Source organism: Silurus aristotelis, assembly GCF_946808225.1.
Source record: "Silurus aristotelis genome assembly, chromosome: 16".
NCBI classification, from domain to species: Eukaryota; Metazoa; Chordata; class Actinopteri; order Siluriformes; family Siluridae; genus Silurus; species Silurus aristotelis.
The window spans coordinates 19,583,507-19,611,168 of NC_139589.1; the positions used below are offsets into that span (position 1 = coordinate 19,583,507).

The 27,662-nt window shown below is 38.2% G+C and overlaps 1 protein-coding gene across 11 annotated transcripts in view; it reads left to right on the forward strand.

Annotated features, from left to right (window-relative positions):
• Positions 1–27,662, forward strand: part of tcf4 (transcription factor 4) — a 162,594-nt gene that overhangs the window by 37,162 nt on the left and 97,770 nt on the right. For all 11 annotated transcript variants that reach the window (XM_083564081.1, XM_083564076.1, XM_083564065.1 and 8 more), the window contains 2 exons: positions 16,952–17,007; positions 19,206–19,302. In XM_083564081.1, the coding sequence (XP_083420207.1) occupies positions 16,952–17,007; positions 19,206–19,302 (153 nt within the window). The remainder of the gene's footprint in view (positions 1–16,951; positions 17,008–19,205; positions 19,303–27,662) is intronic.

Consider the following 27,662-nt stretch of genomic DNA (forward strand, 5'->3'; position numbering starts at 1 on the left):
AGCTATTTATTTGTATGATACAGCTGCAAATAAGTATTTGAACACCTGAGAAAGTCAATGTTAATATTTGGTACAGTAGCCTTTGTTTGCAATTACAGAGGTCAAACGTTTCCTGTAGTTTTTCACCAGGAGAGATTTTGTCAAGTCAAGTCAAGTCAAGTTTATTTGTATAGCGCTTTTCACAACAGACATTGTCTCAAAGCAGCTTTACAGAAAACAACAGTGAAGGTGAATGGTGTGCGTTTGTCCCTGATGAGCAAGCCGTGGCGACAGTGGCAAGAAAAAACTCCCTTAGATGATATGAGGAAGAAACCTTGAGAGGAACCAGACTCAAAGGGGAACCCATCCTCATATGGGTGACATCAAAAGTTTGGTCATAAATCTTTCAACAATACAGAACAATTTGTGATCATCATAGATCCAGCATCAGCTTCTCCATGCCAGGGCCTTTAAACACTCGGCATCTACTTCTCCATGATCATCCATAGGTCCATAATCTTCACGAGGTGGGACGTGACTGGAGCTGGCCAAACCTCAGGATGCCTCGGGATGGGGAGAGAAAGAGAAGCAGTGGAGAGGAATTAGCGTAGCTGCTGTTCATGATATTAACAGCACAAGTTGATAATGTGCATGTAATCATATATTCTGGAGCACAAGGTTATGATGTGATGTGTGTGATGTGTGTTATGTGTAGGCTTTGCTAAAAAGATATGTTTTTAATCTGCACTTAAACTGGGAGAGTGTATCTGAACCCCGAACACTGTCAGGAAGACTATTCCAGAGTTTAGGAGCTAAATGTGAAAACGCTCTACCGCCTTTAGTGGACTTTGCTATTCTAGAAACTACTAGAAGCCCAGAGTTTTGAGATCTCAGGGAGCGTGACGGATTGTAGCGTGTTAAAAGACTGGATAGATACATGGGAGCCAAACCATTTAGTGCTTTATAAGTGAGTAGCAGTAGTTTGTAGTCTATTCGAAACTTAATAGGAAGCCAATGTAGGGACGATAAGATTGGGGTTATATGATCGTATTTTCTTGACCTAGTAAGAACTCTTGCTGCGGCATTCTGAACTAACTGAAGCTTGTTTATTAATGATGCAGGACATCCACCTAGTAATGCATTACAGTAGTCTATTCTAGAGGTCATAAACGCATGGACGAGCTTCTCTGCATCAGATATAGATAACATATTTCTTAGCTTAGAAATATTTCTAAGGTGAAAGAAGGCTGTTTTTGTAACTTGATTGATGTGATTTTTGAAAGATAAGTTGCTGTCTAAACGTACCAATCTCTTATTTCTTCAACACACTCAGTTATGCGAGCTAATTGAGCTGTATCGCCTGGTTTGGATGAAATATATAGCTGGGTATCATCAGCATAACAATGGAAGCTAATTCCATGCCTTCTAATAATATTTCCTAATGGAAGCATGTATATTGTAAAAAGCAGGGGTCCCAGAACTGACCCTTGTGGCACGCCATAATTTACTAGCATTATCCTGGATAGCTCTCCATTTAAATCTACGAAATGGTAACGATTGGACAGGTAGGATTTAAACCAGCTTAATGCCTGTCCCTGAATACCGATGTAATTCTGTAAGCGATCGAGGAGAAGATCATGATCTATAGTGTCGAACGCAGCACTAAGATCTAGTAAAACTAATAGGGAGATGTAGCCTTGGTCTGAAGCTAAAAACAGGTCGTTAGTGATTTTAACTAGAGCAGTTTCTGTGCTATGATGGGGCCTAAAACTTGACTGAAACTCTTCAAAGATATTGTTCTCCTGCAAGTGGTTACATAGCTGGGCAGCAACAATCTTTTCTAAAATCTTAGACATAAATGGGAGATTTGAAATTGGTCTGTAATTCGATAGCGTGCTTGGATCCAGATTAGGTTTTTTAATGAGGGGCTTAATAACTGCTAACTTGAGGGATTTAGGGACATGACCTAACGATAGTGAGGAGTTAATAATATTTAAAAGAGGCTCACCAGCTGTATATAACACTTCCTTCAGTAGTTTAGTGGGAATTGGATCTAACTGACATGTTGTTGATTTAGCTTTCATAATAGCATCATACAGCTCTTCCTGTCCTATACATGTAAAACAGTGTAGTTGTGGGGTTGTAAGTACGATTGTGTCGGGAGATGCTGTCAGAGGTTGAACTGCCACAATTGTTTTTCGAATGTTATCTATTTTTTCAGTGAAGAAATTCATAAAGTCTTCACTACTAAACTGTGATGGAACACATTTTTCAGATCCCTGATTTGTTGTTAATTTAGCGACTGTACTGAAAAGGAACCCGGGGTTGTTTTTGTTATTTTCTATGAGTTTGCTCAGGTGTTTAGCTCTAGCAGCTTTTAGCGCCTGTCTGTAGCTAAGCATACTGTCTTTATACGCAATTCTAAATACCTCCAATTTAGTTTTCCTCCATTTTCTCTCCAGATTACGTGTTGTTCTCTTTAGGGCATGCGTATGACTATTATACCAAGGTGCAGGTGCTTGTTCTCAAACCTTTTTTAACCGGATGGGGGCAACAGTGTCTAAAGTGCTAGTGAGGATAAGGTCTATGTTGTTCGCCATCTCATCAAGATGATCAGCAGTTATGGGTTTAATGTGAAACTGAGATAAATCAGGCAGGTTATTTATGAATCTGTCCTTAGTGGTTGGAATAATAGTCCTACCAAGTCGATACCGTGGTGAAACACGGTTAATCTGCTCTACCGGTAGTGTGTACAGTAGGAGATAATGGTCTGTGATGTCATCACTCTGGGGTAAAATATCTATATCAGTGACGTCTGCTCCGTGGGATATTATTAAGTCTAGTGTGTGGTTAAAACGGTGGGTTGGTCTGGTGACGTTTTGTTTAACTCCAAAAGAGTTTAGTAAATCGACAAATGATAATCCTAGGGCATCGTTTTCATCATCTACATGAATATTAAAATCTCCTACAAGCAGCACTTTATCAAAGCTGATCAAGAGGTCTGAGAGAAAACAAGCAAACTCATGAAGAAAATCAGCGTAGGGTCCTGGGGGTCTGTACACGGTGACCAGAGCGAGTTTTCTATGTATGTCTGAAAGTGCAATTTTAAGAACGAGCACTTCAAATGATTTAAAGCTGAATCCTAATCTCTGACTAACATTAAGAGAAGCACTATAAATGGTTCCTACACCCCCCCCACGACCAGTCTGACGGGGCTCATGCTTATAAACATATCCTGACGGTGTCGACTCGTTTAGACCCATATAATCACCTGGTTTAATCCAGGTCTCAGTGAGACAGAGTGCATCGAGATTATTATCTGTGATCATCTCATTTACAATCAGTGCTTTGGGTGCAAGTGATCTAATGTTTAAAAGACCGAACTTTAGAACTTTGTTGTGTTTGTTTATCTGGCATTTTTCAGTTTTAACTGCAATAAGATTATTTCTGGATCTTGTGTATGTAATTCTTGGTTTTACTACACAAGGAATAGATACGGTTTCTATAAACTGGGCTGTGTGTGAACTTGTAACTATTTGGTCTGTAGTATGCGTGTTCTTATAGTTGAAGATTTCTTGATGTCTTACCAGTCAGATGGTGTGAAGTATCCTGGAGATGTTATCTGATAGCACTGCTGCTCCAACTCTGCTGGGGTGCAGGCCATCAGGGCGGAAGAACCTAGGACGCTCCCAGTAACAGTTCCAGTTATTAACAAAGAGAAGTTTATGTTCTCGACACCATGACTGTAACCATTCATTTAGAGCTAAAAGTCTACTAAACTTCTCAGCCCCTCGCTGGTAAGTGGGAAGAGGTCCTGACACAATGATCCTCGTTGTGGGTGATGTGCTGCGTACCGTCTCCACCAGGATCCTGAAGTCCCTCTTTAAGATCTCCGTTTGCCGCAGCCTGGTGTCGTTTGATCCGGCATGGAGAACAACCGCTCCGAAGTTCTCGTTCAGGATCGCGGGTACCTGCGCAGCGACATCCAGAACACGAGCACCAGGAAAACAGCGAGTGTGCACCTTACCTTTAGCTCGGGTAGCGCGGACATGCCGGACGATGGAATCTCCGAGAATAACAGTGTCGCGTTCCGTCTCGCGGAGGGGGACGAAGCGGTTCTCGGTCGAGATCTCGAAGGCCGGTGGTGGAGGTGGAGACGTCCTCGATCGGGGCTTGGCTTGTCTCTTCCGCCGCGGCCGCATCCAGGGTCCATGTTGCACCGGTGCCGGAGTTGTAGGTGCGCTGGGCCTGGGCATAGTCGAGTTAACTAACTACAGGCACAAGTCAGGAAGACAAAAACAATTAAGGATTATTAAAAGAGGAAAAACGGATGGATAGATAGATAGCAAAGTTTGTTTAAAAGACGCCGAGAGAGCGTTTGAGAGAGAGATTTTGGCCCACTCCTCCACACAGTTCTTCTCTAGATCAGTCAGGTTTCTGGCCTGTCGCTGAGAAACACGGAGTTTAAGCTCCCTTCAAAGATTCTCTATTGGGTTTAAGTCTGGAGACTGGCTAGGCCATGCCAGAACCTTAATATGCTTCTTACAGAGTCACTCTTTGGTTATCCTGGCTGTGTGCTTCGGGTCATTGTCATGTTGGAAGACCCCTCCTTGACCCATCTTCAATACTCAAACTGAGGAAAGGAGGTTGTTCCCCAAAATCTCCCAATACATGGCCCCGGTCATCCTCTCCTTAATACAGTGCAGTCGCCCTGTCCCATGTGCAGAAAAACACCTCCAAAGCATGATGTTACCACCCCCATGCTTCACAGTAGGGATGGTGTTCTTGGGATGGTACTCATCATTCTGATTCCTCCAAACACATTTAGTGGAAATATGACCCAAAAGTTCTATTTTGGCCTCATCTGACCACATGACTTTCTTCCATTACTCCTCTGGATCATCCAAATGGTCACTGGCAAACTTAAGACGTGCCTGGACATGTGCTGGTTTAAGCAGGGGAACCTTCCGTGCCATGCATCATTTCAAACCATGACATCTTAGTGTATTACCAACAGTAACCTTGGAAACGGTGGTCCCAGCTCTTTTTAGGTCATTGACCAGCTCCTCCTGTGTAGTTCTGGGCTGATTTCTCACCTTCCTTAGGATCATTGAGACCCCACGCGGTGAGATCTTGCATGGAGCCCCAGTCCGAGGGAGATTGACAGTCATGTTTAGCTTCTTCCATTTTCTAATGATTGCTCCAACAGTGGATCTTTTTTCACCAAGCTGCTTGGCAATTTCCCCGTAGCCCTTTCCAGCCTTGTGGAGGTGTACAATTTTGTCTCTAGTGTCTTTGGACAGCTCTTTGGTCTTGGCCATGTTAGTAGTTGGATTCTTACTGATTGTATGGGGTGGACAGGTGTCTTTATGCAGCTAACGACCTCAAACAGGTGCATCTAATTTAGGATAATAAATGTAGTGAAGGTGGACATTTTAAAGGCAGACTAACAGGTCTTTGAGGGTCAGAATTCTAGCTGATAGACAGGTGTTTAAATACTTATTTGCAGCTGTATCATACAAATAAATAGTTTAAAAATAATATATTGTGATTTCTGGATTTTTTTTGGGGGATTATTTCTCTCACAGTGGACATGCACCTGCGATGACAATTTCAGACCCCTCCATGATTTCTAAGTGGGAGAACTTGCAAAATAGCAGGGTGTTCAAATACTTATTTTCCTCACTGTATATAGTTAGCCACTAACTAACACTAGCTCTTTAGTGTTTTCATGCATGCACAAAACAAATCTTATTTCCGGTATGGAGTTAGTAGTCACAGTAATACTGCACTCTGTAGTTTCTTTTTTATGTTTCTTTTTGTGTATGTTTTCAAGTTTAATGATAATAAAAAAAAAATCTACTAAAAGTGCGAGGTGGAGAAATTGCAGTCCGCCACTTAATATGTTCCTGAGGGAATTCAGATTTTTACGTTTCTCACGTAAAAATTATTGCATTCAGTGCACATGTGTACTGAACTGAAAGCCTGAACTGAACAGCACACATGTGTACTGAATACATGTACCCCATACACCCTTAATATTGAGTGGTGGTATATTTGAGACGTTTGTAATGTGGGGCTTTTGTATGTGTATGTGTGTAAAGCATGTTTTTGTGTTCCTGAATGGACATGCGTGCTGCATTTGTAGTTTGTGTGTGCATGTGTGTGTGTGTGTGTGTGTGTGGGTGGGTGTGTGTGTGTAGTGTGAGTGTGTTAGACCTTTCCCCCTTTGAGCTGAGGGATTTTTATTGGACTATTAACATCTTATGCTATATGGAAAATTTAGAGCACTATATCATAACATAGAGCACAAGTCCAGGTACTCCCACATACTCACACAGGTGTACACTTAAAAGTTGTGGGAAACACATGCCAGAGCCAGATCCAGACTTTATACCATGCAGCAAAATATTGAAATAAAAAAGGTAAATAGAAGCCTGTACACACACATTTAAGCTTTTATTGTTACATAGGGACTACTGACTGTCTTATTAAGGTTCATTTCGATTTTGTCTTATAAGTGACTTTAGAAGTGATTAAAGATCTTCTACAACTTTTTAAATGTATATGGAAATATTGTAAAAGGGTATTTCTTTTTTTTTTTTAGCTGTGATTTTTCTTATTAATTCTTTTTAAATAATTTTAAATTACTCTGAAATTGTTTAAATGTGTGTGTGTGTGTGTGTGTGTGTGTGTGTGTGTGTGTGTGTGTGTGTGTGTGTGTGTGTGTGTGTGTGTGTGTGTGTGTGTGGTTGGGAAAGATGGGGTTCACTGTGAGAAACAGAAAGACAGAGAGGGGGTGTTTGGGGCTGTTATACCCCCTCTCTTGTGTGTGTGTGTGCTGCATTCTGGTGCTCACTGTAAGATGAAGCACCTGTGTCTGTGAAACAGGTCAGCAGTCAGTTTAGTCCTCCTGCCCAGCCCAGCTGCACCAGCTTTATTTATAGCAAGGTGTGTGTGTGTGTGTGTGTGTGTGTGTGTGCGCGCGCTGTGAATATATAAAGTGCACTAAGCAAGAGAACTTTTAACTTCGTTAAAAAAAGGGAAAAAAAAAAGAAATGAGTGAGGGAGTAAGGAAGAGGGGAGGGAAGAGGAATGATAGAGAGTAGACACCAGTTGCTGTGCTGATTGGTGCAGCCCAACTTTCTTTCCATTTGGTGTCTGGTGCATTCCTCATTTCATCTCTCTCTCGCTCCCCCACCCCGATTCATCTGCTCTCCATCATTCATTCATGTCTGAGCTCACTCAGTATGCAAGGGTCAAGGTTAAGACTTCAGCTCACTGGATGTGTTTTCATCTTTTCCCAGCCTCCCTGTTCAGGGCTGAATATCTCCTGCTATAAGACTGATCAATATTTAATTGGCTGTAAAACACATTAGCGTTTTTTTCAGTCCATCTGTTTTTATATGAACTTTGTCTTTGTGCATAAGGATTAAAAAAAAAAAAAACAGAAGGAAATCTCTAAGATGGTTAATGTTTGGCTGTGATGTAAAAGTTTATATGTGCATGAAGAGAAGGTGTGATAAAGGGTGCCAGAAAAAAAAAAAATATTTCTAATAAATAATGACAGACTGTGTTTCAGTCTCTCCATCTCTGTGTGTGATTGACTGATTCACTTTTCATGATGACATTCCAATGACAAAAGTATTTGTATATAAGATTTGTGTAGTTCAGTTACAGTGTACACATTACAACATTTTTTATAACTTTATGTTTTAAATATGATTTCTAATTTGCCTTTACCAGAATACGCATACAGCTTATGTTTTTTGGGATTTTCAAAAAGAACTTCAATACATATCTAAAACATGTAGATTTAATGTACATTAGGCCAAATGTAAGGCACAAGGGTTTTACCACTGAAAATGTACAATTGTTTTATTAGAGACATGGTGTAAAGTCATAAGGACATGTATGAACCATTTATGTTCTTCTGGAAACGTTGATTCTTATTAAACAGCTAATTATGGCTTTAAGCTGCTGATAATGTTATCATAGTAAATAGAATGTTACCTAAATAGATATAACAGGCATTAAGTGTTTAATATCACCGTACAAGACTAGCTTTTTTAAAAGAAAATTTTAATTTTTCTTCAGTGGGAATCCCTGAAAATCAGCCTTTTTGTACACTCAAAACCCATTATTAATACTTCTCCATATTAATTTATTTTAAAAAGATTTTAAAAAGCAAATTTTATGTAGTGCAAATTTACAATAAAGAAAAAATTTGCGGTTCGGAACTTGTACCTGGAAAAAATTCACAGGTTCTCATTTGGAACCTAACCAACAGTAAGGTGCGAATTATCTTAAAATTTGCCAGGAATGTCAGGAACGTCTTGGAATGTCAGGAATATTTTAAACTATGTATTTGCTCAAATTGTAAACTATTACGCTTATAAAGTGACATAATGTCTAGATGAATTCACTAAGATATAATAGGGGCTTTTGGGGTGCGTCCAAAATTTGCAGATTTTCGCAACCTGTGGGGGGGCACTCTATATTAAATGCTCAAAAACTCATTACTAGAAAAAATTACATTCATATTCCTATACCTTTGTCAGCTTCTAATACCTGTACCTGTTACTCCTCTTGAGACTTTTTGAAACTCAGAATTCATTTGTAAAAACTTTAAATAAATTTATTTTAGTCTGGAAATAATCAGTTTCGATTTTATGTGCCTCTTTCCAATCAAGTTGATATGAATAAGGCCCTGTAAGACTTTAAACAACAATAACACAGGAGCTTTGCCAACATGGCTGCTGAATGGACTGACTTTCCTATGAGTACTTTGCATGTGAACTTCTTAATACTCTAGAATGAAGTACAGCTGGTGAGAACGACTTTGGTGATCCGAGTAGTTGTGATGCTCATATGGCCATGTGCACATGTATCTGAGAGCATTTAGGAGGTGAGGGACATGCTGCAGTTATTTACAATGCAAAGAGAGCATGCTAATGAAGTGCGGAATATGCAGCATCTTCCTCTCTGGACTCATCTGCATAATGTTGTGTCTTATGGAAAAGTCACAGAGAGCATCTCACCTTTTCACTGACTCCAAAAAATGCATTTACACAACTGTTTACAGAACTCTTCATTTCAAGCAGGTGTAGCTGAGACTGAGATTCACTTTTACTCTCTACATAAATTGTATATTGCCAAAATAGAAAAGCCTTGTGTAAAAAACTAAGTACACCTGTACTGTTTCAATTGGATTTGATAGGCTAGGTAGCAACCAGGTGTGACCACCTCTATAAAAGTTTAAGTTTAAGCAGTTTGCTGGTCTGGAGGATTGAGGCATTGTGTTAACACAACACCAAGGAGGAAAGACATCAGCAATGATTTTAGACAAGCAATTGTTGCTGCCCCTTAATTTGGGAAGGGTTAAAAGGCCATTTTCAAATAATCATTCAAGTCCATCATTCTAGAAATTGGAAATTTATTTAAAAGTGAAAAAAATTCTAAACAGTTGCATTCACGAATTTCCAGGAATGGACATCCCAGCTAGGTCTCCTGTAAGTCATCTCAGACTCTAAAGACTAACAGTAATGTTCATGACAGTACAATTACAAAAAAAAGACTGAATTAATATGGTTTGTTTTTAGGAAGGGTTGCCAGGAGAAGCTTCTTCTCTCTAATAAGAACATGGCAGCAAGGATTAGGTTTACAAAGTCTGAACAAACCTTAAGACTTTTGGAAAAATGGCGTTTGAGACAGATAAGACCAAAGTAAAGATGTTTGTTCCTAATGCACAGAGCCAAACTCAGCCTATTAACACAAACACCTCATTACCAACTGTCCAGCAGGGTGGTAGAGGAGTTCATACATTAAGTTGGCATGAACTCCTCTGTATACCGAAGTATTAGAGTTAAACATGATGCCAACTGTCTGACAGCTAAAGTCATGCAAAACGACAACGATCATAAGCACAACAGCAAATCTGAAGAATGACTACAAATGAAGGTCGTACAATGACCAAGTCAACATCCAGACCTCAGCTTGACTAAAATCCTGTAGCCGGACCTTAAGAGAGCTCTGCATAAACAAATGCCTTTAAACATCAATGAACTGAAACAAAACTGCAAAGACGAGTGAGCCAAAATTCCTGTAAAATTATGTTAAAAGGGAAATTAAATAGACTGATAGTCATACAGAACACGATTACTTCAAATTATTGTTTTTATAAGCTATTGAATCATAAGATCTACATAAGTTGGTTTAAATTTTGGCATGATTTTTGTAAAATAAATACTGACACTGTAATATTTCAGGTGTTGTTGGTGGTGGTGTTGATGCTGAGGTTGTATTTAGCTCATTTTAATACCTGATAAGAACTAGATAATTTTTATTATGCCCTTATAATAAAACCAATTCAAAGAGGATGTACTTTAATTTTTACAAGGCTACGTTTAGGTGTGTCTTGTTTATGGTCTTATGTCACTGAATAAATCAGTGTATCTGGTGCCTCTTTCATAAACCACTCTTTAGTAATTTATTTTTTCCATCCTTATTTTTGATCTCTCCCTATCTTTGTGTTTTTTTTTTTCTTGCCTTTTCTATATAGAAATACCAGTCCATCTTTATTTTGGATCCCCCTCCACACACTCTTAACCACACACACACACACACACACACACACACACACACACACACACACACACACACACACACACACACACATCCTTTCACCACTGAAGAAATCTGCTGAACATCTGTACACATCTGGTCTCAGACACAGGGTTGGAGATGGGGGGATGGGACTACTTTTCAGGATTTAAGTGACAAGGAGAGTCTGACATTACACACACACACACACACACACACACACACACACACACACACACACACACACACACACACACACACACACACACACACACTCACTCACTCCCTTCAGTATCCTTTTACAGCAGAAAAGGATAACCCCAATCCACCTCCACCCATAAGCACTGATCAATTAACAGGGACAGTTTACAACTATTAACTATTATAAGCTACTGAATGCATAATGCATTTAAACAGCGATGCACCATGACTTAAAGCAAGTTCAAATTCAGTGTTGTGAGCAGAGAAATTAGGGATAGACAATACACACCATGGTACAGATCACTCATTTCACTTGATCCTTCACATCAAACAGTTATACACCTAGAATCAGTTAATTATTGATGTCTTGTTGTTGCCAGAACTTTGTTGCTTGATGTTTTAAATATTTGGATAGATTTCTACATTTCATTTAACTTAACTTATCTTCTTTCAGCATTCACGGCACTAGCAGTTATAGTTGAATGCCTTGTAGCAGGGGTGTCTAATCTTGTCCACAAAGTCCACAACCAAATTCTACTTGTTTGAATCTAATGATTTTCATTTTCAATGACTGTTAGGTGTGGCCTCTGATTGGGTGGAATAAAAACCTGCACCAGTTCTTAGTGGAATAGATTGGACACCCCTAGCTTAGAGGAACACATCCAATCCCAGTATTATAACACAAACATGATTTCTCAAGGTTTCTGTTTGTACTGAAAGCATTAATTAAAATGATCTTTTGACTTTGTAAATATTATAGTAATAGGTTTTTTAAATAATAAATTTTATTTGTGTGTGTCTGTGTGTGTGCGTGTGCACACACAAGCCTTCTTTTGTGCAGTTCATAGACATTCCTATGTCATAACTATCCCACCTTGACAAAGTCTTTGCATGGCCATGGACGATATGTGTAAGGGGGGTACTGTCTCATAGCTGCTGGGGCCCACACAGATGTGTGATACGATACTGCACCTGGGCAAGCAAATTTGGAATGTTATTCACCCAGTGGACAACCATGTAAATTTGGATTTGTTTTGACTAATTACATTACATTATTCAATAATGCACATGTTTTTGAAGCAGTGTATAACAATGAAGAGAAGCAAGGCCAAAAAAAATCACATTTGTAATGTTTTTGTCTGTGTTTTTTTATTTATTTAATTAACTTGCGGGCAAAGAGAAAGGCTGGTAAGGGAGCAGTTGTTTAAAGTTATTTAAATTTTCAGCCTAGGAATTTATTTCATCAATATTCCACAGAACAAATGAAAACTAGCAAAACATTCTTGAACAAAATATGCAAATTGTGCAGTTTAAAATGGCTTAACATTACTGCACATGAAGATGCTTTCTGCAATATGTATTACGATGACAGCCAGCAAAATTGTAAATGACAGTCGCAATTTGTAGTTCAAGTCGTATTTCCGATAAGAAGATCAGCATATGAAGCATATGTGAAAATTTTTTTTAACCACTGTTTTATTGAATTCTAATTAGTTTTCAGTTAAACAGGGTGTGAAAAGATTTATCAGTAAAAACAATTCACATTTTTTATCGAATAATATATAAAATAAAAATAAATCATTTATAATACCAAAATTCAATTCCAAATGGGAGACATTTACATGCCATTGTAAAAATTGCTACAGATTGTTCGCTTTCGGTAAATTGCTGTGGGATGTGAAGAATAAATCACAACATGAACAGCCCTCTGCTGTGTGTTAAAGCCCCATATTCAATCGCACAGTGATGCACAAGCATACGAAAAGAAAACACACTGGTATCACAGATGATGTCGAAACATCAGCACGGTAAGCAAAAGCTGTATAATCCCCATCATGTAAAAATGGTATAGTTTAAAGAAGTGCTATTGTGTAAACTGTATGTTTGCTAACTTTGGGACAGTCGCACTGGATCTGTTCTGGCGTGACTCGCGAGCATCAGGTTGTGCAATCAGCTCGCTCATGACATCGTGATGGATTCAATTAAAACGGTGCGAACAAACACTAAATCTAAAAGCAGCAAATAGCAGCAGCAGTAAACGATTACATTTTTAGTCACTGTTGTGGTTTTCAGCAAATCATTATGTATTTGTACACCAAGGCATATTTTTTCTTTTTTTTTAAACAAACCAGTTAGTTTGCTGCGTTTCTCTGTTCCATTCTCTTTGTATAGCATTTGTCTACTACTTCAGTTAACTTCTGTGTTTTCAAATGTGAATTACTGCGGCTTTAATATGTTCATATGTTTGTTTTTAATGTTTGTATATTTAATTTATATATAGATCATTTAATTATTTTGCAACATTTTTATAATTATATATTCTGGAGGCTTATACCTTCACAAATGAACAGAATTTTTGTGTAGTTTAAAAAAAAAGATTTGTCAAAACAATGTTGTATTATATTTTATGTTGATAATAGTTGTCAACTTGCCATCTGCAATTATTATTAAAAACAATACAAATGTTTATTTACACAAATGTACACAATTTGTGCGATGGGTAGACTGAGAGTGATCATCAAATATATGAGAGGCGTGGGCTCACAATGTGGGCTCACAATGTGGGCCTCACATGGCTTGTGTTTAGGGGTCAATGTAATGTTCAGTAGTGGTGGTATCACAAACAGCCCACCATAATGTAAACCTCCCGCACCCAGATCACTCCCAGGTGTGCAGAATATGTCCTCTCTCTCTCTCTCTCTCTCTCTCTCTCTCTCTCTCTCTCTCTCTCTCTCTCTCTCTCTCTCTCTCTCTCTCTCTCTCTCTCAATCTTTGTAGGAAATAAAAAAAACTATTACCGTGCAAATCATTTTTACGATTTACGCATACATTTCTGATCTACGCACAGTATCACCATAATTCCTCTTTCCCGTATTATTTACACTACAAATGGATTTGTAGATCATAGATGCACTGGCTGCTCTTAGACTGTGTCTTTTTTTTAAAGACACAGTCTAACCCTTTAAAACAAGATCGGGTCTCTAAACTAACTCGACTACCAGCCCTATTTTGTATGTTATTAACTGCCCTGCCGGCTGTTCTCTCTCGTTCACAGAGCAAGCTTGGACTAGAAAAAAATCAGTGTGCATATCAACTGAAAATTGGCTTTATATCAAATATATATTTTTTGATAGTTATGATGCACGATGTAATAATTATGTTGTAATTATTATTTAATAATTAGTGTTTTGGATTTAATCATGCTTTTTATAAGTATGTGTGTTTGTGTGTGTGTGTGTGTGTGTGTGTGTGTGTGTGTGTGTGTGTGTGTGTGTGTGTGTGTGTGTGTGTGTGGGGTGTAAGGACTGTTTCACTGTCCTTCATTAAGCTTCAGTGACACAGACAGGAGCAAAGGTTTATGGGCTGTCTAGTAGAGTGACATACATGCTGGGTTCATTTAGACAAGGGATAACAGATAGCTGTCTGCCAGGAGTGTGTGTGTGTGTGTGTGTGTGTGTGTGTGTGTGTGTGTGTGTGTCTCTGTGTGTGTGTGTGTGTGTGTGTCTCTGTGTGTGTGTAAGCAGACAGGTGCTCTCTAACTGCCACAAAGGTGGCACTTTATGAACTCTTTGCTGCAGCAATATGGAATCATATGGAAAGGGTAATTAAGGGGTGTGTGTGTGTGTGTGTGTGTGTGTGTGTGTGTGTGTGTGTGTGTGTGTTTGATGGTTAATCCATAAAATAGTTTTCTTAAGGTTCATGTCATTTAGTGTGAGAAGAAAAATTTAACAGTGGTTGAGTGCACAGTGACCTCACTACAGTCTGATTCACTCTATGTCTCGATGTTTCTTTCTTTCTTTCTTTCTTTCTTTCTTTCTTTCTTTCTTTCTTTCTTTCTTTCTTTCTTTCTTTCTTTCTTTCTTTCTTTCTTTCTTTCCTTCTTTCTTAATCAGTAAAGAGAGAGGGTGCTTCCTCTAAAGGATGAGTGTCATATAAATAGCTTGTGTCTGTTTCTTTGTGACGGCAGAGATAAGTGCATTAATACATCTCTGTTTCATGTCGACCTGCTTTAATTTCATCTGCACGAGAGACATGCGCTCGTCTGTCACTGTAACTTTATTAGCTCCTGACAGGCTGCAGCATATAACACACACACACACACACACACACACACACACACACACACACACACACACATATGCAGAATTGCCTTTAACAGGTTGTCCAAGACTTTTCATTCAACTCAGTATTGGATGAAAAGTACTAAATTAACGCTGCATGTGCATATTGATTGCAAGAGCATCTCTCTCTTTCTCTTCTCTAAAGACCACGAGTTAGTGTTGATTGTGTCTGTTTCACATTATGCTGCAACATTAATGTTTTTGTTGAATAGTTAGGCCTGTTTTGCTTTCACATTTTTTTAAACATGAAAAAAAAGATTGGGTTGTAGATCATGACTTGTTTTAAGTATGTATACGATTCTGCAAGTTTCTTGGCTGCGTCATTTTTAATGGAGATTTAATGTATGGAAATCATAGAGGTAATATATCAATGAGGTAGATAAAGGGAAATTTTTGATTGTTGGATGCTCATAATTTTGACTTTTAGGTAAGCTCTATTTTAATTATATTCTTTGGATGTCAGATCGCTCAAGTGCAGTCAAGGTTGAATTTCTCCAACAATTAAGCATTTGGACATGTGGCACCACAGTATGTTGTTTTCTCTTTTACTAGTAGGCCAAAAAAGTATGCTGGACATTGTATTATTTGTAATAGCTTTTGATAAAAGTCTCTAAAAAAGGACAAGCAGTCAGTTAAATGGTTTTCATGGTGCTAAACAGGGATATAGCTTTTGTCCAGTGTCTAAGCTATTAAATATTAAAAAAAAAATTCAGTGTTGTTGATTAAAATTCTAACTCATGTTAACCAGATGTAAGTCATTGTGGGACAGTGCTATGATTTTCAATGCCCATTTGTCCTCTTTATTTGTAAAGTCCAGGAATCGTAACAGTTTACAGTTAACCAGTTTGACTCCTAATTAAAGATGTGTGCAGGATTGATGGTTTTATTCCATTTCTGCACTTGAAAATGTTTAACATGCTTGACATTCAGTGCAATTTGCACTCACATATCTTAATTTATCACAATTTAAAATATTGATCTAACTTTCAAGAGAGTTTTATATTTCTTTCTTTTGTTTTCTTTTTATTTGCCTTAAAATATATAGACCAGAGTTAAGTGTTGGTGAATATGTTTTTGCTGAATATACATTCATTACCTTTTATAGATATCCAAATGATAAAAATAGGCAATATGCACATCTCTAGTGCTGATGCTCGCTACTTCATTGGTCCATTTGTAGTTTTTATGTTTCATCATTAAGCTGTTAAGTACTTTAAGCATCTGTGTTCTCCCTGAACTGCAAGAAATCAATACGGTGTGACATGCACACAGTCTATAACACTTCCTTTAGCCGATTGCAACAGACACGATGCTCCGTAAGCTTCCTGACTTATATGCAGTATTTGACTACATTTTCTTATACAACATCAGTATGCAACATCTGTTAAACATCTTTTTTAACAGTTTTGATTATAGAATGGATAATTTTTTTATTTTGTAGTCTTCTTTTTGAAATATCATGGAGCAGAAAACAATTCCAGTCTTGTGATTGTAAAAATATATATATCTATATTAATGCACATTATAACAATTCTACACTGCAGATTTATAAATAAATGTTTATAGAGAGTTTGAGTTCTACTTGAAGTTAAACTTTTTTTTTGCCGTTGTGTTTATCTACAAAGCTTAAACGAACATAAACATAACCAACACCACAGTTTTGAATGAGCTATCACTGTACATCCTGTTTATGTTGTAGGCTATTTATTTCCTGCCAGAGACATTGCGTTTTAATGAAATATATCCTAAAAGGATTCAAGTTTAATAAAGACTAGATGTAGCAGATAATGTAATGCTTTCATGTGACTGATTCATGTATTCAAGGTCAGAATAAAGATGGAATATACAATGCACTAATTCTCAGCAACTCACACACACACACACACACACACACACACACACACACACACACACACACACACACACACACACACACACACACACACACACACACTTTTCATGAGAAGTACTCATTAACATTTCCCACAGCTTAACTGTGACAATGCAACCATGATGTTCTCTAATTTGTTTCTTTTTTCCCTTTACAGCTGTGGAAGACAGACTAAGCTCAGCGTCCTGGGGAAATGGAAGCCGCATAACAAAGGTATCTCTCTATCTGTCTGTCTGTCTGTTTGTCTGTCTGTATCCATCCATCCAACCATCCATCTATATTATACAATACATATTATACTATACACCTATCATTTACATTATACACTTATTATCTACTCTACACTTACACGTTCATGCATTTATCTAATTAGCAAGTCATGTGGCAGGAGCAATATGCAAAAAGAGTCACCAGAAAACATGTGATATCTGTGACATTATTTATGACATGGATATTGCGACTTTCACACACAACAGTTTAGTTCACACAGAATAGTGCATGAAACAAAAAGTCAACAATAGTACTGTTGCTTAGAGAGTTCAGAATAAAACAAAAAGATTGGCTCCAGCTGTCAGGAAGGGTAGAATAACTGGTGAGCAGGAAAGCATCCCAGTATTTCACACCTTAAGGTGGATGGGCTACAAGAACAGAAGACCAGATCAGGGTCCCCTTCTGTCATCTTTATCCACCTTGAGGTTTGATGTGCGTTCTGAGAGCTTTATCCTTACCACTGGTGTAAAGCATGCTTACAATAGTTACAATAGATTTCTTCTTCAGCTCAAACCAGTCTCATTTGTAATTGGATGTTCAACAAGTGTATATGGGTGTGATGGGCAAGAGAACATAAACTTATATGTATAGTGAATCTAGATACCTATTTGTGGTGCAATGATAGGGCAGTCTATCCTAAAATAATGTACAATTATTTGAAGTCAAGTCAAGAAGAAGACAATGAATATTTGTACTACAGTTGTGCCTGCCCTGTGATGGCCTCTCTCATGCTCTTATTTATTGTACATAACAACTAAGTAATGTTTATTTTTATTTTCTGAACTGAATTGGTTTGTCTCTTTATTGACGGGCTTGTCTGCTGAGTTCAGAGGTTGTGCTCAAAAGGTCATGTGAGGTAAAAGCATGTCTGCCATCAGCAGAAATTCGAGTTGTGAGGTGAAGGACATGCCTACCGAAGCACTTTCTGCTAATGCAAATGGAGAATTGTGACACTGATGCGCACTAAAGGATGAACTCATTAGCCTTTGCCTTATTTAGCACTTTTTCCAAGTTTAACTACTCAACTTTCTGCTTTCTGTTGGACTGCCGGATAAAGGTTTTTGCTTACAAATAGGATTGATTCCTGTTGCTGAAATGCACAAGCTTTGATGTCACTCAGGACATCTGTACACTAGGCTGTAGTTTACACCTCAAACATGAACCAGCAATCCATCTCTATATTTAAAGAAGAGTAGCAGAGAATATGCCTACTAATAGTCTAAACAATTACAATATTATAAGCAAGTGTATGCCTTACTGTGCAGTAAAACATTGTACTTCAGCAGTTTCCAACATGCATTATTTTAGTCTTAAAACTTTTCTGTGGCTAAATATTGTTTTATTAAAGATAATTTTTTTGTTCAACATGTAGTAATTGAAAGATTAATAAATAATTATTAAGATTTTCTTACTCCCACTGTGCATGCATCTGACCTGTATGAATAAGACACTAAATGGATCAAGTAGTAAGTGCAGGCTGAGCTTGGTTGTTTTTTATGGCATCAGTAAAGCTTTGTAACTGGCACTAATTGATTATCTGCAAACTTGAATGAAACGCTTTGCCTTCTTCAGGTTTTCCTGTAGTTTTCTGATCCAAGTAATTCAGCATTTGTAAGTAGTTGTATGGGTCTTAAAATACATTACTTTTTCTTTTTTTTAGCTAATGCTGTAAGATTATAATTGGGAGATGTGTGGTACATAGCAGAGTGTTATTGTTAACATTAGCACCAACCTTCATCACTTCAATTATGTTTTTTAATAAATTTGGATTTCGAGTCTTTTGCTTAATGCAACAAAGATGAGTGCGTCTTTTGATGCAACCAAGTCTAAAGTTCTTCCACAGGTGTTGTGCATTCTTATTTCTCTTACTTAACATTTAACACATAAAGAACTGGTGTGATTGTTTCCAGACCAATACCAAACCATTAGTCAGGACAGTGATAGAGTAAATATATAATAAATAAATATGTATATGTTTAATAAATATGGCATAAAAATATTTTGTAGAAAAACATGATTATAAGAGAAACTTTATTTATTCACAGATGATATTTTACTGTTTATTTCTTATGTAGGAGTTAAAAAACCCTGAATATTCACATGTATGGTAACCTGCTAACCTTTAATATTTAATGCCACAGATTTACGTCGACGGCTCTCAGTACTCTCACATGACCGGCCGGGAATTGGGGTCACATGATGCTGTCTCTCCACCCTACGTGAATTCCAGACTGGCAGGTAGGTTCTGATGGTTAAACTGTGATGGTTAAACATGTGGAATTACATTATACTATTATTAGATGTTAGTCATGTAGAGGTAATAATCTTGTGTACACAGGCTACACTGAGAATTACATAAATGTCATGATAACAACTTAACAAAATTAACTTGTATTTAAATAAGGATGTTAGACATTTGGAGGAATTCTTCAAGCGTATCTGGATTCTTGTCTCCTATTTTACCCTGTATCTAAGTATCTAAGGTAAACTCTGGTGTTTGTCTATTGTGACATTTAAAGCAATTGTGGTTTAAATTGCTGTGTACCTGTGGCAGTAGCTGTACTTGGTCTAAAAGGTTTTGTTGGATCAAACAATGTCTTATTTAGTTTTTTTTTTTTTTTTTTTTTTTTTTTGTCTGCTTTCTATGTTGTTAGCATTTGACACAACTGTCTTTCAGTGTTCTGTGGTTATCACACACTTATATATAAGTCACTTATCCACTTCATTAACTCTTTTTCTTCTTTTGGCTATTGCTCTTTGTGCGAGTGAATCCATACAGGCGTGATCTTCTGTCGCCTGTAATACTGAGCTGTGCCATGGGCTGTTTATGCCACAGTGAGAAATGGCCAGTGACACAGATTATCAGGCTGCGATACAAGAGCCCAAGACTAATTAAGCTTGACTTGGGCCATAAAAAATGTAATGCAGAGCCCTGGGCTGTCCTGTCTGTCTATATGTTTGTTTTTCTTTTCTTGTCTTAATCTCTCTCTTTTTCTTCCTGTCTTTCTCTGTTACTTTCTGTCTTTTCTCTGTCTGTCAGTCTGCTTTTCTCTCTCTTTCTCCCTATTGAAGCAGCTTCTCATAAACGCTAGATAAAATTCAGGAGTTAAACAACTACAGGTGTGTTAGTGGGATTTATGTCTCATTAGCTATAATATTTGAATGTAAGATTATACCTAAGACATGCACAAACTGGTAAAGTTAATCCTTTGTAATATAAGTTGTAAAAGTTCCTGATATTTATTATGTTTAACATCCAAACACTCCTGATGAAACACAGAACCTCAGGATGGACCTCCCACTTCTCTCTCTCTCTCTCTCTCTCTCTCTCTCTCTCTCTCTCTCTCTCTCTCTCTCTCTCTCTCTCTCTCTCTCTCTCTCTCTCTCTCTCAGTTTGTATGGTCATTTTGATGTGGCTGGTTTTGTTATAATGTTTTTGTTTTAAGGGACACTGTGTACCTTTGTCTCTTCCTTCTTTGTCTATGGAATCATCCCCCTAAAAAGAATAATAACTGTTCATATTTCCTCTATATTCTGGATCTTTCAGATGCAAAGCACCTTGTGGACATTGAATCTCAACAATAGAGAGCTGTTAGGTGTGGTTTTTTTGTGAGCATCATACTACAAGGGACATAAGTAGCATCACCAGCAGAATCTGACAAATGGGGATATGTTTGTGCTCACACGCTGCATGTTAGAAAGTAAAAGACCACCTGATAACACTAAGAACTTTGTTCTGAGGTTTTAACATTCACATATGGACAGAAATCGCATCAGCCAAAGAAACATCCAGATTAGAATTATCTGTCTTGAATGATCTACAAATGTAATTTCAACTTCATGTTTGACCCTGATGAGTACACTTTATGATTTTGCCTCAGTGCCACTTTGTGTCCTCATTCACACACATACAAAACACTCAAAGCTTGACAAATATAATAATATTAAAAAAGCCTCAACAGAATTCTTATTTAAAGTGGATTTCCTTTGTTAATTAATGTGTTTTTTGAATGTGAATGAGTATAATGGTATGTATATATATATATATATATATATATATATATATATATATATATATATATATATATATATATATATATATATATATATATATATATACATACATGTGTGTTTATGGTGACCATCATTTTCATTCATTTTCCCATTCACCTTTTTTGGTGGGGTTTGTGCGGGCAACAGGCTTAAAAGACTTTTCAGCCACAGATTGTAGCTTTTTCTGGGATCCACAAACCAAGTGATTCCCAAGCTAATCATGAGACATAATCATGGGTCTGCCCTGAGGTATATATCCAGTAGGACATTGCTTATACACCATACCTAAACACTACAGTGAAAACACAGGCACTGTTCTATTTGGGTTAATCAAACACTTCAGTCCCGAAGCAGCATGGCAAGTCTTTTGGGGCCGACTTAGGAGTTGCACTGTGAAACAAAACACACAGATCATTTTTCACTGAGCCAAAAAAGAACCATACTTTCACTGCTCCTTATGCCATACAGTTTGTTTCTAATTATGTTTAAAGTTTGTTTTGTGTAAGTTTTATCACTTCTAAAGTGAATGCAAGGTAAGCCATCCTAATGTAGAGACATAGAGATAAAAAAAAAACAACATATTCCTAATTTTGCCTCTTAATCTATGAAACTGATGAGAAATAATGTACATGCAGCTGCCATGATCTACAAGTTTTGCAGTACCTTTTTAGAGAGAGAGAGAGAGAGAGAGAGAGAGAGAGAGAGAGAGAGAGAGAGAGAGAGAGATCACAGCAATCCTTGCCCATCAATTCAAACAGAAAAATTGTGTACTGTTCTTGAGCACTGAGAACTTTACAAATTACAGTGACATGTTTTAGATAATCAGCACAGGGATTTGGGGTGGCCCTCCAAGCCCACACACATTTATCCTGATCACCAATTCTGTTCTTTCTTTCTGTTTCTCTCTCTTTACCTCTCTTTTTTCCCTCTCTCTCTCTGTCTCTCGCTCTCTGTGTCTCTCTCTCTCTCTCTCTCTCTCTCTCTCTCTCTCTCTCTCTCTCTCTCTTTCTCTCTCTCTCTCTCTCTCTCTCTCTCTCTCTCTGTCTTTCTTTCTATAATTCCCTTTTAGCTTTAACCAGTTGGATGTCTGCCTTCTCCTACTTGCTCTCTGCCTGTCTCTGTCTCATTTTCCTATTTTTTTTTACTCGTACCTGCTTTCTCTGTCTTTCCCTTTTTTTATTTTCTCTTTGTGTGTCTTTTTGTCCTCTCTTTCAACTTTCCTTCAGGCTTTACCCAGTTGGATTAGTCTGTTCTGCTCTCTCTGTTCTGTTCTGCTCTCTCTCTCTCTCTCTCTCTCTCTCTCTCTCTCTCTCTCTCTCTCTCTCTCTCTCTCTCTTTGCCTACAGTCGTGTCTATTCTTTGGTCATTTAGAGCAGCATTAACTCATTAATTTAACTTCCAATCACCTTAGTGCTGCTGAGACTGGTTTTACACTGCTGGAGCACACACGGGATTTATATTGTGTGTGTGTGGGTGTGGGTGTGGGTGTGGGTGTGTGTGAGGGTATATGTGTGAGTGGTACTAAAAATGTATATGAGTAATTAGAATAATTACTTCGTATTTGTGTGAGTTTAAAGTTCCAGGATTTTGTTTGTGTGTGTGGCTGTATGGTAAAATGCGAGCAGCAGCTAATGCGAGCCTAGACGACATGATAATCACACTACAGTCGCTATTGCCATTGTCACAATAGAGAAAAGAGCTTGAGTTTTCTAGAGATGACATAAGATTGCTTCCTGTGTTTGTACACGTGTGTTTGTGTGTGATTTCAACCATATAGTGTATGTGTGACTGTGCAAAGATTGCTACCAGTGTGTGTGTGCGCGTGTGTGTGTGTGTGTGTGTGTGTGTGTGTGTGTGTGTGTGTGTGTGTGTGTGTGTGTGTGTGTGTGTGTGTGTGTGTGTGTGTGCGCGTGTGTGTGTTGGTGTGTCTGTGTAACTAATAGGCCAAGCAGGTGCAGGTGAACGAACACAGTGCTTCTTTACTGTCACTGTCCTGGCCACAAAGCACATGTAAGTTTTGGACTTGTAAGCAAGTTTGCTGGGAACTGAATATTTTTTTTGTGTTTGTGATTTTTATTGTTTCCCTTCAGCACTTTTTACACAGCACGAGTTCAGTAGTGTTAATTCAGCAGAGGTTTTTCCCCGGATGCAAGATTTTTCTGCAAATCTTTGAAGTTTAGGAGAGTCTTGCTGACCTTTTGTGCTTTGCTGATAATTTATTAGTTCATTTTTAAATGAAGCACAATACAAAGTGAGCAAATAAAACACAAATATAATTAAGGTCTGTTTGATGAGGATTTTTTTTGTGTTGGAATGTAGCAGCTGAGTGTCCTGATTCTGAGCAGCTCTTTACATGTTATTTGCTCTTGTTATGCTGTAGGTTTTCTGATTGAGTATGTAACCTTAGCTAAGTGTCTTTTTGCATCACAGCACAGAAATCATTACTAACTCTTTCTTCCAGTAAGAATGATAAAGCCTACACAGATAGGTGAACTAGATTTTTTCCCACCCTTCATTTCATGTTGTAAAAAATAAAATAATTACGAAGGGGCTTTGTTTTTATTTCTCACTGTACAAATAATTATTTGAATTTTAGTACATAGAAAATTCTTCACTTAAGTTTTTGTATTAACTTCCACTTAAGTATGTTTAACTCAGCACAAAATAACCATCAAAACATGTGAATCCTTTCTTGGTTTTTATCCAACCTTAGCATTTCCTGTACGTGCAGGCCCTGAGTATGCATCACACACATACTCACACACACCCAGATGGCATTTGATGGGCAGGGTCGAGGGTCCTGAAGGCATGTGACCCCTCCTCACTCCAATCTTCACCTTCACCATTCTAATTAACACACTCTCTCGATTTTAAAGCCACCCCCTTTGACGCAGGGTCTAAGGCTTCCTACTCCTCTGAGGTTCTATCCCCCCCACAGGCTAGTTGCCCCACTGTGGGAGAGAGGTGAGGGTGCAATAAATGAGTGTAGGGATGAGGGATGAAGAATTAGAGAGAGGGAGAGAGAGAGAGAGAGAGAGAGAGAGAGAGAAGGAGAGAAGGAGAGAGGCATTAGGCACTATGGAGAGCATTTCTTGGCATGAATCCCAAAGCTGAGCATCTCAGCTGGGGAACGTCAGGTGTAAATTGACCATTAACTCTATAGACACTAGTTCTTAATTAAAAAATAAAAAAAATTGCAAAAAAAAAAAAGGTTTCACAGTTATTTAAAAAGCTAATAACTGCAGTAGTTTAAGCAATTTTTAAAAGTTATTAGAATTTTTCCTTTTTTTTATTATTAATTGTGTGTAGGGGTTGAAAATACAAGTCATAATACATAATACAAGTTTTACTATTTTGTTGTTGTCCAAGCTATTATTTTTTGCCGATTATTAATAAACATTATGCCACTAAAAGCAATAATAAATGTATGCCATTTAATTCACAAACATGATAACGTTAAGTATTTAATTTTATATATATATATGACAATTATGGCATTAAAAACAAGAAAACATTTATTAGATGTTTTCTTTTACACAGACACTGGTACAAATGAAAACACATAAAAAATAATATTTACATATATATTAAAACTAAAAAAGTTTTTATATATGATTTGGATTTAATTTTTTTGGCAAATAAAGTTTCAAACACCACTTGTGATTTTGTAGATCCGGGTGCCTGGAACACACAAACTCTCACACACAAAGATTGGAAGTGTTAAAGCATCCTGACCATTTGTTGGAGAAAATTTACAGTATGATTTTGCGGTTGCCTGGGGCACATCCCCAGTCCTTTAACTAAACTGAGCAAACACACACACATTTACACATATACGCAAATAATTCATACCGAATCTCTATTTGAGCCAGGGATTCTTTTTGTGTTTTCTGAATATTTTTTCTCACAACTATAAGTCCACTGGTATAGTTTTGAGAGTTAAGGGGTATTCTTATTATTAGACACATGGAAAGTGAGAAATATAGAGAGGGAATGATAAAAATTGGGTTGAACATACTACAAAAAGAGTGAAAGAAAGAGAGTGTACTTGATGAGGAGAAGACTGATGGAGATGTATGTGTGTGAGATGAAGATGTCAGGCCTAGCTCAGGGCTGCAGATGAGTCCTTTTCGACAGCATGTAGGAGCGAGCGTGTGTGAGGGAGAGTGAGAGAGAGCGCTTGTGTGCATGTGTGTGTGCGTGCAGATGAGCCCTCATGGGAGCATGGCCGGGTTGCTCATGTAGGACCGCTCTCTCTCTTACTCTCTCTTACTCTCTCTTTCTCTCTCTCTCTCTCTCTCTCTCTCTCTCTCTCTCTCTCTCTCTCCCTCTGTGTGTGTGTGTGTGTGTGTGTGTGTGTGTGTGTGTGTGTGTGTGTGTGTGTGTGTGTGTGTGTGTGTGTGACAGACTGTGAAATGGCGCGTTGTTGCGCGGCTGTGCTGCACCTGGGCCCTTCAGCTCTGATTGATTGGTTTGGTCATGTGTAATGGGCCCATCTGCCTACTCCTGTTTTTCTTTTTTACTCATAAACACTGTTCCCAGCGGCTGAAGGCGGATCAACTGGATTTTGTTGTTTTTTCCGTGCCTTATATTATATAAAAAAAAAAAAAACAGAGCACAAGGGAATGACGAGTTTGATTAATTTTATATAGGGGGGGGGGGGGGGATGTAAGTTGATCACACCTTAATTCTCTATCATCAGAGGTCTTAAGGTGTGCACAAGTGTGTGTGATCCATCTCTCCTCCTGTTCAGGTGTCGTTGCTCCATCTCCCGATCTTTTTAACGATCACAAAAAAAGCCTTGTGAAGGCTTTGGCACAAATCTCCATTATGACTTTTAATGCAGCCAGGAGTTTCCTGTAACTGAGCCAAAACTTAATTAAAGCTGCTGACATCATGCTGGAGTAATTAAGCATGGCATTAATTAAGCCAGAATAATTCTCTTTTTTTTCTCATTAATTTAATTTTTTTGCAGCATTCAGGAGTTTTGGGGTTAAATCTCGATTGAAGGATGACAATGGAGCAAGTGGAAGAGTGAACGACAGGATGCGAATTAGAAGTGAAGGAAAGTCCCTGCGGACCAGAAAGAAAAAGGGGGAAAAGTTTACTTTCACCAGCCTCCGTTTTGTACGAGGCTGATCGGATCCATGCATCCTGATGGCTAATTACGCTTCGGAGAGCATCGACAGCTGCATTCATCATCATAAAACGTAATAATTAATGACATTCCGACAAAGAAAAATATGCAAATGAGCACTCATTAGCATTTTCATATTCAGCTCCGATAATGCTTTTGCTGACAAGGTTGTAATTAATGAAAATTCATGTCGCGGTCGGGAGATTGGATCGGCTTCATTCCGCGCACAATTCCCAAACGCTGGCATTATAGAGAACGGGGAGCGCTGCCAACTTTTTCTGGGGAAAAAAAGAGAAAGAAAGGGGAAAAAACACCCCTAAAAGCAGCACATGCAAATGAGGAGCTGGCACGATGGAGGGATTTGGAAAGGGAGGAGGGGAAGAGTGAGCGAGTGTATGTTAGGGGGGCTGATCTGTTTAACTCTTGCGGGTTTTGTCCCAAACAACAGCAGTAATTGCCACTATTTTTCTTTTTTTTTCTTTTTTTTTGCCTCTAATGCACCTCGTTTCTCTCTGGTTTTTATGCTTTTGATATATTCTGAGGCTTTGCTTCTGGGAAAGTTAGTCAGGTTAGTAAATTGTCACGTGTTTGGGCAATCTTCCTAATCTCACACTTTAGTTTGTTTTTGTCTTTTTGTCTTTCTTTTGCAGTTACAGTGTATTAGTGTGTAGTTAGTTATGTAGTTAGCTAAGGGTTTTTCTTAATGAACTGCTATAACACACTAATAATAGACCAGTGCTAGTTAATAAACACACTGTTACGGCTGCTGTAAGCTCTTTTGTTTTCTTTTGAGTGTTTGTGTGTGTGTGTGTGTGTGTGTGTGTGTGTGTAAGGGAGAGTGTGTGTGAGTGAGTGTTAGTGCTGCAAGGAACGTGTGAGCACGTTTGGGAACACACACCTGTGCATCTGAGGGAACGGAGAATTGCAGCTGATTAGCATCAATCTACAGAGGTGCTGCGGCAGAGATAAAGCTGAGAGAGAGAGAAAGGAAGAGAGAGAGAGAGAGAGAGAGAGAGAGAGAGAGAGAGAGAGAGGGGAAGTGAGAGAAAGAGAGAGAGAGAGAGAGAGAGAGAGGGGAAGTGAAAGAGAGAGAGAGAGCGAGAGAGAGAGAGAGAGAGAGAGAGAGAGAGAGAGAGAGAGAGTCTATGTGTGTGTGGGTGTTGGTGTGTGAGAGTTAGACAGGAGGTGTGACCTATCTCTCTTTGAGGGTTAGAAGCTCTCACAAAGAAACTAAGCGATAAGGTGTCTTTCCATCTGTTTACCAAGGAAGGGGTGTGTGTGTGTGTGTGTGTGTGTGTGTGTGTGTGTGTGTGTGTGTGTGTGTGTGTGTGTGTGTGTGTGATAACAGTACGTGCAGTGCAATGTTATAGTATGCTATGCTTTCTTTTTCCAAAGTCTATGCATATGA